Below are 17,109 nucleotides of genomic sequence, written 5' to 3' on the forward strand. Positions count from 1 at the left end.
ATTTGACTTTTCTTTCTACGCTTTTCCTTTCCTTTTTCGTAGCGTTCGTACGTTAGCATCACAATTTCTTTTGATTGCATTTTCGGTGGCGATATTTTTAATGAAAGTGACGCGAGCACGAGCACGTCTTCAAACTCAGTAAAAACTTAAGAGACCACCAATAAGCAATTCCAGCTAGCTTAGCGTGTGGCACACTTGTGTGACATTCGACTGTCTGCCGCACTGTAGGCTTAGAGACTCGCCACACGCATTTGATATTGTTTGAAATGCCTTGATTTTTGTATTTCACTAAATCATTATTTTTTTTTTCTTAAATGTATTTATGTCTCTAGCCATAATTACATTCATTCCTTTGGTTATCGTGCACTTTTCTCTTTCGTTTTCCCTTTTCGTTTGTGCTGTTGACATTTGATCATCCAGTGGATTGATGGGTTTTGGTCATCAAATACGATCGGCTCAATTGAGAGTTTACGCTTAACATATGTGCACTTTTAACCCGTCAACAAAATGTGTAGTCACTCAAATGGCACTTTATATTTCGTACATATAAATTAACAAACACCTTTAACTTTTCAAAGATATGTGTTCAGATTAAGCCAACAACTGATCTGAACTTTTTGGCAAAACAAAAAATAAATAAATCTCAGAGCGCATTAAATTTATATGATGATTTTGCGTTCGCTGAAAACAACTAATAATCAAAAGCTAATAATTAAATTATTGGTTTTAATTACTGCTTTATTGCCTTCCAACATATGCCTCAGTCATCAATAAGGTTTCAAATATTTACAACTTGACATTGACATTGACCAATTGGCCATCACTTCAACCGAATGCTACAAAATACTAATGGTCGCCGGCAAAAAAGAGACGAAAACCTAAAGAAAACAACAACATCAGCAATACAGCTTCGAGAAGATCTGCTATGAAAAGTCAAACTGACCGCTGCTATCGACCATCAGCAATATTTCGAAGGAGCCAAAACAAAACGAAAACAATTTGAACAAAGCGAATTACAATAAAACAAAGTAACACACTGAAACGAAAAAAGAAAATCACCATCGAAGGTCATCTCCCAGCAGCAAGCACAGACTTCCAATAGAAGCGACAACTAGAAAAATAAACCGTTTGAGATCATTATTGTCTAAATTATACTGGAAGGTGTTAAAATTTAAAGAGAAATGATGTAAAAGAGAGCAAAAGCAACATAAAGGAAATGAGGCATAAACCGGTGTGGACGGCGCAGCAGCTGTGTTTACATACTCACTCGTGCAGACGAGCGCAGCGACACCACTTGAAAAGGTATTGACTTCTTGTCTCATCTTCTTATGTCTTAAAGGAAGCTCTGGTGTGTGCCGAGCTTAATGACTTGGTTTTCATGCAATGAAAAATGATTTATTGAATGAATTTTGTATGGCCTTCAAATGACCAACGGTAGATCTACAGCTTGCTTTCATACATACTTACATAAGTCAATGTTCCACGCGTAGAAATTAGAGTGTAAAAATGTGAGGCCGAAGTGTGAGGTATAATTTGAATAAATGAATGCTTGTAGCTATTTACGGAACTTGGCATTTTAAAGTCATGTTCACTCAAGCACCGACAAGAGCTATACGTATATGAACCAATAAACTATTCCGTAATTACAGTGTCAGTGTCTATACAATTTATTGTCTGGTTCATACTGAGTATATTCAAACTCAATAAGGCTACTTAGCGCGACAAATATAGGTTTTCATTATTATTTCCAAAAAATTTACTTACTACTACTTCTTCAACTATTCTGTGTACTTATGATAGTCGAAATTACATATGTAGTTGATTTGAGAGAGGAACTTAATTATCTTTTGCTTGCCCAGTCAAATTGCTAAATAATCAACACGTAATTGTCTGACTTTATCATCAATTGCTTCCAGTTATATGTTTATTTAATTTAAATTTTCATATTAATTAGTAGTAACAATTAAAAAACTAATGATTAATAATAAAAACCGTTCAAGTAACCACAGCTGAGCATTTCGTGTTTACTCTTATTGATATGTGTGGGGAGCATATGCAGTGAATGATTTCAAGGATAAATACAGTGCATTTTATTGCCAAAGGCAAGCTTCATATTAGTTCTGACAAATACTTAGTTAATTTTTCTTTTCTTTCAAATCATTTTAATGGAATTGTCTGCAGTATATTTCGATCATTGCAAAAGTGCCAAGGACAATGAGCAAGAACAGTGGAGCCAACAGTGGCAACATTAAACTTTATATGCCACCAATACCTGTGGACTCTAGGGAACTGCGCCCAGCGGCAACACCATCGGCACCGCCAAACAAACGTTGCGGGCGATGTTGTTCCATTTTTTGCCACCTTGGTTGTTGTATTTGCTCTTGCAATAAAGGCTTATTGTTACTGTCTTGATGTTGTTTTGATTGTTGCTGCAGCCATGTCAATATATCTAAACCGTTAACGTTAGTTCGCACCTGATTCGATGGCAGCGGCAATTGCCAGCCACCACGTCGTTGAGCGTGATGTTGTCGCAACTGACTGGCCACGTTCTTGCTTTGTTGACGCTCTGCTGAATTTGTCATAGTAGGCATGGACCGCAAGCGATTAGCCGCAATTTGTGTTATGCCGCCGAATGTACTTGCCACACGGCGTAAACGCGACATTCTAGCGGACCGTTGAGCCATAAGGTCGAGAAAATTGTTCAGTTCTTTTATTTGTGGTATTGAAAGTTTGGTTGATGGGCTGTTCTCAGTTGCATAGTTTTGGGTTTTTAGTAGAGCATTACGCGTTGGCCAACCGATGGCGGAAGCTTCTTCCTCATTGCCACTGCTGGAATCATCAGTGTCACTATAATTGTTGCTGTTGTCATCGCTGTCATCAACTTGATTGTCCAACAACAGCGCTTTCTTCCCCTCAGCCTGGCCTCCAACATCAACATTGGTATCGGACGGTTCGTCAACTGCATCCACCTCGTTTGCTGCAAATAATGTAGCAGCCTTTGGCGGCTTTTGCTTTTTGCCGCGATTCGGGAAGAATAGGTCGTCATACTTGAAAATGTCTTTGATTTTGTCGCGTTTGCCGCGATTCGGCACAAATGTCTCGTAACGATTCAACAGTGCATCCAGATCGGGCAAATTGTGTTTGCGGCCACGCGGTGGTATGAATGGATCGTCTTTGTACTGTGAGCCTACGAAAGAATAAAAATAAAATAAAGGAATATGTAGTACCAATATATGTAGGAAGTGCAAAGCAAGCGGTAAAAGTAAAAACTAAAACAACAATGCGAGCTAATCGAGCGTTGCGCTTTCATTTGTAACGAAATAGTTTGTTGCGATCATTTCACGCAATTCTGTCTGAAAATCTATTAAAATAAGAGTCGTTCTCTGTCTGTCTTCCCTGTTCGTTTGTTTTGTCTATTAATTTTAAGTGCTTGTGCACATGTTGATATTCGGCATGCGTCTATAAATTGCACCCGCTGACTAAATGTGTGTGTCTGCAACGAAATGCACACTTGACTTTTATACCCGGTACTGATTGATTTTTATGAGATCAGCGCATACGAAGGCATAGTCTTAGGCGCTTGTGAGACATGCCGCGTGGCAAACAGTTTCGAAGTGCATTAGCAATAATGTTCTGAAAGCAAAATGTCAGTGCCATATAAACTAAACCTACCGTGGTTAAGATTGAAAATGCTCTGATAAAGTGAACTGCGCTGCTTCGGTTTGTGATCTTTCACGCGTATGCCTTGAAGAAAAATGTAAGAATGCACGAACATAAGATTAAATGCAAGTATCATTCAATTATGTTTAATTTGTCACTTGTTCAATTGTTTATATTAATGTTTTGTCTAGAAAGAATTTGAACTTATTGACATGAGACACTAAATATTATCGATAATTAATTTCCGACAAAATAGTTTATTTAATTTAAATTTACTACTCAGCGCTCAATCTCAAAATTAATTTTTGAAAACTTGTTCCCTCACCCAAATCTGCACGCTGAAATATTAACTTCAGCCGTATTATCTTCCATTTTTGTTTCATTCAAACATCAAGTATTTTTTCCAATTCTCACAGACATTAATATGAAATTTTGCATATTTTTATGGAAAAAACATTTTTTTTTTGTTTTATTTCCTCTTTGTCTCAACATATTTGGTAATTGTAATACGCAACATGCATTTTAAATTAACCCCGAAATGTGGACATATGGTTATCACAGTTACTAGTTAGTGTAGAAGAACTTGTCGACGCTGCAAAGCAATTACGCTGGTGCGCTGAAACTGGGACTGGCATGTGAATTACATTAAGGGAGCAGCGCCACATGAAAGAGAAACGGTTTGAAGTACGGCTGATTCAAATGCGCGGCTGCCGATCATTCATTCGATAAAAAAAGCAAGCCGCCAACAATGTAAGTGAATAGAAATACAACAATAACAAAAGGTGCAATAAGACGGAACAATAAAAATGAAAAATATAAAACCAAAAACAACAAAGAGTTATTGAGAATACAAAATTGTAATTACAAAAGCCAAACATGGGGCGCAGAAATTAAAGCAAATGTGACAGTGAGTGCTGGTAGGTTCGCATATGTGTACATTTATGTGGCAATATTGAAAATGTTGATTCCTTTGCATATTTAAGCAGTACGGATTTGCTTTGTAGCACGTTTTTTAGCAAACCTCCTCTCCTGTTCAGCCAAAGCTTGCAACAACACTGCACGGCCTCATTTTTATTCATTCTACTACCGCAACAATTTGCTATTAAGTTTTGTTCACATAACGGTTGTTTGTAACACCTAGAACTAAGCGAGTTAGATATATGGTTATATATACCAAAGTGATCAGGGCGACGGGTAGATTTTAAATCTGGATGCCTGTATGTCTGTCTGTCCGTGTAACGTATAGCTTAATGAAACTTGGTACACATGTTTCTTGGTACCATCCGAAATTGGACCGTAGTCACGCCCACAAAATGACACTAACTGAAACAATAACATTAGGGAGTGGCATATTTGGATGTTTCATTTTGGGAAAGTGAACTATGTATTTCTTCTAAATTTTCTGGGGCCATTTCCCCTAGGCACCCAATTATAAAGCAATAAAATCGGATTACACCACCCCTACCTACCATATAAATGTTATGTTGAAAACTACTAAAAGCTCCAATGAAAAATACCTAAAATAATAAATATAATGCTAAAGATGGTACATAAGAGCCGCACTCGGATTATGACCCATACACAAATTGTATGCCTAATGTATGGGCCAAGTTATGTATCATCTTAATAACATTAAATAAATAAATTGCGAGAGTATAAAATGTTCGGTAACACCCGAACTTATCCATTACTTAATTGTCAAATATGGGAACTCCACTTACCTGTTTGCTGATCGTCTTCCAACTGCTCGCGTCGCACAATCACATAATTTGGTTCCTCTACCATCAAAGGAGGCTCGAGGTGTCCAGATAAATTCAATTTCTTCCAGTTAAACATGCCCGGGTGGTAGTACTCCGCTTGCCTGCTACCGTTCAGCTGTGCGAAATGTTGATGCGGATAGAGCTGTTCCATGGCCCAACTCAGGAATTTCATGACATCTTGTTCGCCGCTGAGCAGCATTAAAATGTCATTGCCGGCATTGTTGTCTTCATCATCATCGTCGGCGTCGCCACTGCCATCACCGTTGGCGATTTCTGCAACTACATCGCTGTAGGCATTATCTACCGCGTCGTCATCATTAATGTTGCGCAGAGAATCATCGAAGCCGCTGCCGTCACCATTTTTGGCGAATGCATGCACGTTTATATTGACATCATCATCGGTGATAGTCGTTGGTGGTACCACCTTCGCATCCCCACTGTCGCTGGCGGTGAAGTCGTCCATTAATTTAGCCACTGCGGCCGCCGCTCGGCTTCTATATCGCGGCCACGAAATATTGGTTGTGCAATGACGGTGTTGCAAGTTGCAGCACAGCAAAGTATTAGCGGTGTTGGCGGAAAGAAATTAAATAAACCATGAATGAATGAAAAATTGTGGTGGAGATAAAAATAAACAGGTTTAGACTGCGCTATTCACAGGAATACAGTTTATAAAACAAAAAACAACAACACAATTTATTGTATTGTATGTCTTGCCGCGTCCACAATTTAATTTAGCACGTTTAGTCATAGTTTTATATTTTTATTATTTTGGAAATGCATGGCCTTATGTTGCAGCAACTTCTTGCGTCACATAGAGCCATACCCAGTAACCTATTGTGCTCATTTGCCCACAATTGGCACGCCACCTACCCTCACCACTACACTATTCAGCTTCTGCGCGACTTCACTCTGCTCACTGGGATGACTTCAAGCTTGACTTTACTTCTTTTCTCGTTTGAGTAGACACTTGCGCTGCACCTAGAGGATTGCATTAGAGGTTGCGCACACAGCTGCCACAATAAGCGATGGTACTGCTTTATCGATGTGCGGATGGGCTCTATGAAAACGTTCAAAAAGTCGCGTGGGCTGCGGTTTCAATTACCCCTTACCTTATGGGTGCGTAAGTGCATAAATATCCGTTCCACATGAGTTTATTGGCAGTTGCTCTTCAATTAATTTTTTTGGGAGCGTGTGGGTAGACGCCACAGACTTTATAATGTTTACAAAAAATAACTTATCTAAAAGTAAGTAACATTTCTTAAAAATGTTTTGAAGTGCACTTGTCTCGCTTACAAAAAATGTGCATATATGAAATCATATACATATGTATACAGTATCTATAATTTAAGAATAAGTGTATGAACATAATAATCACCCGTATTGATATTTATATTTTTGTAAGTCTGCACATAGTATATGGCGTTATAAACATTCTAGCGATTACAAGTCGTTGAATAGCTAATCGCTCAATATTGCTGGCGCCATCAGTCGAAAGCTAGCGAATACGCCACAGTAAATGTGTGAAAGTCAGAAATAATAATTGCAATTTAATATAAATTATTATAATTTGCTACAGTCATAACTCTACATAATTAGCTTGATGAGTTCATTATTATGATGAGAAAAAAACAACAAAAATTGTTTGCCATTCAACAAAAAACATTAAATTATGTGCGTACACCAAATACGGTGGAGGAGAAACTCTATGGATGGAAAATAGTATAAACCAAGAGCTCTAACTTGTTGCTGAAATTCTTATTGATTGGAATTCTAGTTGATGTTTTTGGTGGAAAATATTTGTAATATATTAAACTCTCTACAAATCATAGTACTACAGAGTTGCGTTTCAGTTTCAACTCCGTTTGATTTCGATTAAAAAATTAAGATAAGATTTCTCTTTTTTATGGTCCATCGATCTATAAACCGAGCAAGTGCAGGTTAATTGATCAATTAACTTCTGTGAGAAAATAATATAACTGGTCAGTATGAGCACATATTATTGAGTGAGTAAATTAATGCACTCAAGATTTGCCTAAAGTTCAATTTTAGTCAGGCCTCCTTCCACCAATGCGGTCACAATGAAAAATGTGAAATGCGAAAGAAGAATGTCATATGTATACAGCACAAATATTGGCATTCATTTCAATTATTTTAAAGCGATTTATTACATTTGTAACTGTATGATTTTCTTTTGAAAAAATTTTCAATTTAACTGTAGCAACGGTAAACGGCAAAATGCAAAGGTGCTGTTCAGCTGTTTTCCTGTGCAACTTTTTCACTCGCATTGATTTATCAATACGTTAATTGGAAGAAAGATAAGCACTGCTGCTGTTGTTATTATTCAACTGTACTATTGTATTCCATACGCGGAGAAAGGGAGATTCCAGCTTTTAAACCTTTTGTAAGTCAACAAAAGTAGTATTACAAGAAAAAAATTGGCGTCGTGCACTGCTAAACCATATCGACGAACACTCATCACTCAGAAAATTAAATGTTGTGAAAAATCGCCAGCGATAAGGATTGGCGATAATCTCAAATTGGCGAATGACTTCATGGAAGGAGCAAACTACAAGTAAACATTACTTTATCAACATATATGCGTCTGTCCCGAATACAAGTGTTCCACAAATAAAATCAGGCAATTATAGGCATACATACATTTATGAGAGCTTATGTAAACATATATGTATGCATGACATTTTGTGAATGAAAAGTGAAATTTCATTACGATTACAGTTCAAATTGTTCACATACAAACACAGCCGTACAGTAGCGAGCGAAAAACTTGCCACACAATTTCCGGTTTAACTCGCATGCCGGAGTTTCTGCAACACGGTTTCGAAGTACTTGATAGTGACATTAAGTCAGAGATGTGGATAAAGCAACTCTTTTTGGGGCAAAGGTTATGAATAATGTTGTAAAAGTAATTCGTATCGTTTTTTTAAGTTTCATGAAATATGAATCTCTGATGTTCCCTGTAATTTCTTGTGCAGATTAATGATGTTCAGTATTACTACATAACCGCATAACGCATGGACAAGTAAAGTGTGACGGGAAGTCCCGTGCAATCGTCACACTCGAAAGGTGTCAATTAAGGGCAATTACTTTCGTTTTTCTTCAAGGCAAACATTAACACGAACTGGCAATCAAACAGTCGAGCAGTAGACCAGCAAGTGTAAATTATCCCTTTGGCAGTATACGAGTGCATACGAATGCCTTATGAAGTCAGTGAATAAGTTGAACCAAAAAAATGCAAAGAAAAGAGATTCTCCGCATGCGAAACACTTTCGCTGCAACCTTGAAGCTGCTTATTTTTCTTTCCTTCGCAAGAATTATATATTGCACTTTGATTTTGGTCTTCTGTAAGCTCGATTTTAGTCCACAGATCGCAAACTCACACCGAATCCAATTAGGAACTACATACACAGACTTGTAGTGAAATGCTTTTTTACTCACCACCTCACTACGCTTTCGTTTTTGCTTTAAGCTTCTCACCTGTCAGCGAACAGCGCGCGATAGTACTCCTGCGGACAGTTGTGATCGGGCGGCTGACAATGGTGCGCCCAGTACTTGAGCGGCGTAAAGAACTCTTTCATCTGCATGGCGCGTATGCGCGGTGCTTGTATATGCCACCATTGTGCTGAATGTAGTTGTTGTTGCTGTCTTTGGGGTGTTTGTTGCGGATTCCCATTTTGCCATTCTATAAGATCAGCGGCGTTTAAATCATACTCATCCGGTAATTTTCGATTGCCACTGCCGCTGCGAATTTCGTGTGCATCCTTTACGTCTGCCGCCTTGCCACTAACCTTGAAGGGGTGCGTCAGCTTAATGCCAGCATAGTTGCTGTTGTTATTGTTAGTATCGAGATCCATACTGGACAGACGCTCGATATCATCGGAGCTGGTGCCTCTTCCAGTGTAGGCATTTGTTGCAATGTTGCCGTCGCCCAGTCCAAAGCTAGTTAGGTCTTTTTTGGGTCGCGCCTTCTGCCAGTGAAGCGGTTGTGGGTATTCAACGGAATGAATATGCTGCTGTGGCAAGAGAATCGTGGTAGTACCAGCTGTTTTGGTATCGCTGCCGCTGTTGTCTCGAGGTTGGCGAACATGCTGCCGAGCCAGGGATGTCGCTGAGCCGATAAGCGATGGTGGCAAAGATAAAACCGATGTACCGCAATAAATTGTGAGCGTTGCGAGAAGCACGGAAATGATGATGCTCATGCTGTTTGGCGGTTCTTAGCTCCTCCTTGCAAACACACACATAAACTCAAGTTCAAGCAGTTCTTGTCTGCTCGGCGTTCTTGATTGCGGTGACCACAATTTGTTTCCTCACTATCACCGTTTTTTGCAGACCACCAACGCGTACGACGTGGTGGTTCTAAGCGTTTTTACACGATACTGAAAGCTGCGAGCTTCTTCGAAGTGCTTTTATATCAACAGCACCAACGTCCGTTTGGATGTCTGTGGCATATTTGGGAATTGACCAAGAAACGACCAGCAGCCCACCCAGGCACGGTCCCACTTTGGGGACTGTGGCATTGTTTGTAAAACTCATATCACTTTGACAGTATTTTGATTGGACGTTTGCATTGCAAGAGGCAGCATTTGTTTGCATTGTTCATGAGCGCGTGAAATTAAATGTGTTCATTGCTTCTATTATATTGCATGTATGTTTACAAATGTTCTGATATACTGGATTTATTAAAGGCCCGAAGGAGTATTATTTATTAACTATTACCACAATTAATTCATTTAGACATTCTAAAGGCATTCCGAGGAAATTTTTACTCCATTAAAATAATATTTTCAAAATGAAATGTTTAAGAAATGTGTAGGTTCAAACATGTATTGTTTTATAAAACAATATTTTGTATGTTACAGCGCCCGATTTGATGTCCCTGTGCTTAGTAAATTTTTATTCTCTCGCAACAAAGTTGCTAGAGAGTATTATAGTTATGTTCACATAACGGTTGTTTGTAACACCCAAAACTAAACGAGTTAGATATAGGGTTATATATACCAAAGTGATCAGGGTGAAGAGTGGAGTTCAAATCCGAATGTCTGTCTGTCCGTCCGTCTGTGCAAGCTGTAACTTGAGTAAAAATTAAGATATCTTGATGAAACTTGGCACACTTATTTCTTGCCACCATAGGAAGGTTGCTTTCGAAAATGCAAAATCGGACCACTGCCACGCCCACAAAATGGCGAAAACCGAAAACACATAAAGTGCCATAACTAAGCCATAAATAAAGCTATGGAAATAAAATTTGGTATGAAGGATCGCACTAATTCTTTTGAGGAGGTGGGCGTGGCCCCGCCCCCAAATAGGTTTTTTGTACATATCTCGGAAACCAATAGAGCTATATAAACCAAACTTTCTGCAGTCGTTTCATTTAGATATTTACTTATACATTCCAAAAATATCGGATAATAACCACGCCCACCTCCCATACAAAGGTTAGGTTGAAAATTACTAAAAGTGGGTTAACTCACTAACGAAAAACATCAGCAACACTAAATTTCACATAAGAAATGGCAGATGGAAGCTGCACTCAGATTTTTTTTACAAAATGGAAAATGGGCGTGGCGTCGCCTACTTCTGGGTCAAAAACCATATCTCGCGAACTACTCGACCGATTTCAATGAAACTTGGTTTGTAATAGAGTCCTTACATCCCAATGACGATCTGAATCGTTTGCTTTACAATATATAAAGTAAGCACTAGTGAAGATATCGGTGCAGAACTTTGCACAAATACTATGTTAATAGTGTGGCAGCCCCATTCTAAAAATCGCCGAAATCGGACCATAGGTTTTTAAGGCCCCATATATCGAACACGAGGACCTCGGTGCTTCTAACCTAATATTATGGTTTCCAACTTTCAATGGACTTTATACAATATATATGACGAATATGTGGGTTAAATTGTGTGTTATATTAATAAAGTTAAATAAATAAATTGCGAGAGTATAAAATGTTCAGTTACACCCGAACTTAGCCCTTCCTTACTTATTTATATTAATTATATTTTTTTAAACTCAAAGATGCAGAAACATTTACTGGTTGCTTAAAAACCCAAAACAAAATCATTGTATTAGGTCGAGATACTTTCATTGAAACACTCACTTAATTTCCTTAAGCTGTTTTGAAAATGTATCAGTATATTATTTTTAAGTCAGTAGGGCGGTCTTCATATTCGCTATTTATAAATACACTTTTGACATTTAGTTGTATTGAGATATCTTCATTGATTTTATCCATTGTAAATTAAAACAGAAAAACTGATGGAAGTTATAATGGTGTCATATGGACAATAAAGGTAATGCAGCAAGTATCATAAAATAATAGAAAGAAATGTTTGAATAATGGTAAAAGGATATAGATTAACATGGAGGCAACTTATTTCATAAGAAACAATAATAGAGCTAAGCATAGGACTTCAGCTGGTCACTGTCGACGTTGCAGGATTTTCTGCTCTCATCTTATTCCTTCTAAGAGGCTAAGCTTTTACCACTTTCGTGGTTACATGCCAATCGTCGCAGAATTCGAAAAAAATTGCGACAATTTAAATCACACTTTTCCAGATTTGTAGACTTTGTAGACATACCAAATAATGCAATCCTTTAAATAAATTCACCCGAAACGCGTTGGGGACCAAAGTGCGAATTCCTAAACACGAGTTACTTTTTCTCCAATGTAGGATCGAAATTGCATTAAAAAATCGGCGATCTAATTTATTTCCTCTAAATTTTTGGTGTATTGACAATTTTATAAATTTAGTGGTGGGTCGAGCTCTGCTAGTGGACCGGGTTTGGCTGCGTATAGACTTTGCGTAGGAATTTCATTGAATGAAAATGGAAAAAATTGTATTCTGATTGAGTGGGCTAAGCTAAAACGAAACAGGATTTAAATTAGACAAATAATAGTAGGTCATGCCATTTTCTAGTCAAACATGTTGATATATATATATATATATGTAAATACAGTATACTCTCGAAAAGTAAATCGATTGGTATTTTGGGTAATTTACTTTTTCGAATAATTTACTTTTCCAAATATATACATAAATTATCTGTTTTTATAATATTAAATGCATTTTTAAACTTAAAAAATCATTCATTTATTTGCTTCAATAAAACATATGGAGTTACATGAAAAATATATTTACATTTACATACACACATATGTATTTACTATGAAGAGAAAAAATCTTGAATATTCTTTTGTTTTTTTTCTTTTGCAATATATTTTCTGACCATTTTTGTACAACAATTCAAAAAGTCTGACACCTGATTTGCATCGTTTTCATTTTTAAACCAGTGGATCAAGTAGGAGAGTTTGTTTACTAAAAAGACGCGATAAACAAGAGAGAAAGTGTTTTTGCAACATCGTAAAAAACGTTGCTTGCTTCGTTTCGAATTTTTTATCACACTCTCTGAAAAGTAAATTAAAAAATTTACTTTTTCGAGGTGCATGTGTAATCTTAAAGGTGATTAACTTTTCCGCGATTATTTACTTTCTGAGAATTTACTTTTCGAGAGTATACTGTATTATATTATATATAATACTAGCGTTACCCGGCGCGCTTCTCTACGCAAAAAATTGATTGCTTAAAAGATTTGATTTCTTAACACAATAATGAAAAAGAAAAGCAATGTTCAATTTTGTGGTGCATAAATAAACACATTTTACGTGGCTCCAACTCTCGAACATGCAACGTACAGTTGACCGTGAGAAAATCAAGCTCCTCTAAATTAACTCCACACACCTGGAGCGTTTGCCCTTGGGCTTTGTTGACGGTCATAGCAAAAGATAGCCGAACAGAAAATTGAAGACGTTTAAAGTCGAATAGCATGTCCGTTGGTATTAATGGGATGCGCGGTATTAGTACAATTTCACCTTTTGCTTTGCCAGTGAGAATTGTTGCTTGAATTAAATTTGGGATCAATTTCTTCACTGAAAGTCTCGTCCCGTTACAAAGTTTCGGTGCATTAAGATTTCGAAGAAGTATAATCGATGAACCAATTTTCAAATTGAAATTATGCGGTGGCATGCCTGGTGGTTTCAAAGAATTCAACCGGATAATTGACTGCGTCTTCATCATTCATAGCAGTATCAATGGATTTATACGTTTCCGAATTACCTGGCAATTTTTCCTGGATGTGGAAATTGATTTCATTGACATTGACATTTTTTGGTGCTAAAATTGCACGTTCTCGTAACCAATCATGGTTATTATAATTTTGAGCAATATTTGGAAAAACGCGATCAATGAGTTCTTCTTTTGATGATACAATTATTGAAAAATTATTCGGTAACGTGATAAACCCATTTTGATCACTTGCCAATTTTCCATCGCCAATCTCCAGCAATTGCTTTGAAAACTCACGTGCTGAAGAATCATTTTTAAGACCACACGCATATTGGTCGTCAACGAAAGCATTTGTACGTGTGCCCACAAAAATGAACTTTTCAAACATGCATTAATTTCATCAGCTGGTGTTGATCTCGGAATAACAGGCAACGTTTGACGAAAATCACCAGATAACAATATTAATGCACCGCCAAACAGCTGTAAACTCCGTCTCAAATCTTGTAATGTTCGATTTAAGGCTTCCAAAGATTTTTTATGGGCCATTGGACATTCGTCCCATAAAATAATGGATGTTTGTTGCAAGACTTTAGCCATTCCATAACTCCTTGAAATATTGCATGTTGGTGTTTCAATTGCTTGCATGTTCAATGGCAATTTCAAGGCGGAATGTGCAGTGCGGCTGCGATCAAGTAATGTAGCTGCAATTCCGGAAGAAGCAAGTGCCAATGCGATTTTTTGTTCCGACCGAATCGTTGCCAGTATTAATGAAATCAAAAATGTTTTTCCAGTGCCGCCAGGTGCATCCAAAAAATACAATCCACCAGTGTTGTCATTGACAGCTTGCATCATTGTGTCATATACATATTTTTGTTGATCATTTAATTGTGGAGTATACGATTGTACGAACGCACGCAATTCATTACGATCGAATTGCAGTTCGCGTTGCAATTCTCGTTCAAATAAATTATGCATTGGACGATTTGGTGGAGTCAATCCTAATTGCCCTAATGCCTTATTTACAATCGTAAGGCACAAATCGTCGATCATTATCAAGGCTTCATTATACATTTCCAATGTCAGCAGCAATGCAGGATCATTGGGTCCATGGTTTGATCTGGAATTTCGGCCGATATGAAGGTATCAATCACATCAGGGGTTAGTTTGTTTACGCACCAAATCAAAATATGTGCGTGAGGTAAGCCTCTTTTTTGCCACTCTATGGTATACATAAAGCCCCGCACTTCTCTCCAATTTTTCAATTTTTGTTGGAAAACACGGGCAGTTATGTCATGCCGATCTTTTGGCACCTGACCATCAAGTAAACAATCAGACACATCGACCCACTTCGGGTTGCACATAAATGTTATGAATAGATCCGGTCGTCCATAATTTCATACATATGTCATCGCATCTTGCGTATATTCATGCATATGACGTGGGCTACCAACATATGATGATGGTAAAATTGTTAAACGGCCGATATCATTCACATTTACATCATTGATTATTGCGTCACGCAAATGTATGTATTCCTCTGATCTTAATCGGGCTTGATTGTAACGGATGAAATTTAATCGCTCACTTTCAATTGTGGCGTACATATCGACGATATATTGATGCGAAATTAAATTCATCGCAAATTAAATTTGTTTCTTGAGGGCGAATCATCAATCGGTACGAATAAAAATTCATCGCACTGACTTTTTTTTGTTGATTATTGACCTGTATTGCAAAAATTAATTAGCGAATGAAAATGATTTATAAATCATATTTAGCACATTCACGTAAATTGCAGGAATTCCCGTCATTCATGTTTCCTTCAATAAAACAATTGCGGGAATTCTCGCGTTATTTGAATAGGGCTTTTCTACCTTCAAAAATGGTTCACTTCTTATCACTGCACATTTTTAGTGTTGGTAAAGTCGACGAACAAAAACTAAACTCTACAAGTCCCTCATCATTCCCGTCCTACTTTATGGTGCAGAAGCGTGGACGGTGTCAACATCCGATGAGACGGCACTAGGAGTTTTCGAGAGAAAGGTTTTGCGGAAGATTTACGGTCCCTTAAACATTGGCAACGGCGAATACCGCAGAAGATGGAATGATGAGCTGTATGTGTTGTTCGACGACATAGACATAGTCCAGCGAATAAAACGACAGCGGCTACGCTGGCTGGGTCATGTTGTGCGAATGGATGAAAGTGCCCCAGCTCTGAAAGTTTTCGATGCAGTACCCGCTGGTGAAAGCCGAGGAAGAGGGAGACCTCCACTCCGGTGGAAGGACCAGGTGGAGAAGGACCTGTCTTCATTTGGTATTACCAATTGGCGCCAAACCGCCAAAAGGAGAGATGCGTGGCGCACTGTTGTGGACTCGGCTATAACCGCGTAAGCGGTTTCTACGCCAGTTAAGAAGAAGAAGAAGAAAGTCGTGAACTACCATCCCTGACAGGCCAACCGCAATTCAAGCAAATTTAATTTGGGGAATCCCCATTCAAAGTTAACGTGCCAGTCATTTGTGGTTTGTTGAGGGGAAGTTTCAATAAAACGAAATGCGGGAAATCCCGACAAAAGTGCATAGGAAATTCATGTGGTAATGGCGGGAATTCCCTAATTTATTCAGACTATTTAAAAAAATTAACCTGTAGAAAAAAAGCAGGAATTCCCGCTCTTCAAATTTGTATGGAAAAATTAAGTGATTATATGGCAGCCACCCGCTAAATTTAAATGAACGCGAACGTGTTAAACAAAATAAAATGTATATGTACCAGTTGTTGGATTTATCATTGGTATATTGATGTGATAGCCATGGTCCCCTCTCCAAAACAAAATGGGGTATTGCAATGCATCATAACAGCGATGGAGTTCTGAAATACGTTGTAAATTCTCATTTCTACGATACAAAACAATGTCTCGTGACTGAAACTGTTCGCCAACCACAACAATGGCTACTTCATCAATCGTTGGTGCATTGAATCGTCTGGTGTGCTCCCCAATTGGTGTTTTATCGGCTTTTATTATGATTTTCTGGCCATCGGAGGGTATCCGTTCGAGTGCCACTTTAAACAATTTCACTAATTCATTGTGTTGATGAAAAAATGTTTGCAATTCATTCACGATTGATCTTCTCGTATTCGTCGAAATTGCACAGCGCTTATTTAATTCACGATTCTCACCATCAATATATTTGCAAAAATTTATGATCACCATCTGGTAATGGTAGCAAAGACCCAGCTCTATGGTATATTTGACCTTGAATCTGTAACGGTCGAGGAATATATATAGATGATAACGGATCTTAATTTTTAAGAACATCGAACACAGGGACGGCACATAAATTAAAAATGATATTGCTAATTCCACACGAATAAATCACCTTATACGTCGGCATAAATCCATCTTTCATAATATTTGAGCCCCAAAAGATGTCATTTGAAAGCATGAATTGTATTTTTGAATATTTAAGAGGAAATGCTTTGATGTTGGCGAATTACCAAAAACCAATGAATGCAAAGGTTCTGGCGGAAGTTCTAGCACCGGTAATTTGACTTTCCCAGCAGCACAACACATTCCAGGCGTTTCGTTTATGAATTTAAATGCTT

At 37.8% G+C, this 17,109-nt stretch overlaps 2 protein-coding genes across 13 annotated transcripts in view; one reads left to right on the forward strand and one right to left on the reverse strand.

The window, feature by feature from the left end:
- Positions 1 to 17,109, forward strand: part of LOC105212429 (uncharacterized) — a 442,313-nt gene that overhangs the window by 366,533 nt on the left and 58,671 nt on the right. The gene's annotated exons all lie outside the window — the stretch shown is intronic.
- Positions 1,894 to 9,793, reverse strand: LOC114804018 (uncharacterized). 2 transcript variants are annotated; one of them, XM_029040286.2, is made up of 4 exons: positions 8,916 to 9,793; positions 5,382 to 5,914; positions 3,673 to 3,744; positions 1,894 to 3,187 (listed from the first exon to the last, which is right to left on the reverse strand). In XM_029040286.2, the coding sequence occupies exons 1-4, from the start codon at positions 9,635 to 9,637 to the stop codon at positions 2,256 to 2,258; spliced, it is 2,259 nt and encodes a 752-aa protein (XP_028896119.2). In that variant the 5' UTR covers positions 9,638 to 9,793; the 3' UTR covers positions 1,894 to 2,255. The 2 variants fall into 2 exon arrangements, with proteins under 2 accessions (XP_028896119.2, XP_028896120.2); XM_029040287.2 differs by lacking the exon at positions 3,673 to 3,744 and having other exon boundaries at positions 1,897 to 3,187.

The sequence above is a fragment of the Zeugodacus cucurbitae genome, chromosome 2 (assembly GCF_028554725.1).
Source record: "Zeugodacus cucurbitae isolate PBARC_wt_2022May chromosome 2, idZeuCucr1.2, whole genome shotgun sequence".
Taxonomy (NCBI): Eukaryota; Metazoa; Arthropoda; class Insecta; order Diptera; family Tephritidae; genus Zeugodacus; species Zeugodacus cucurbitae.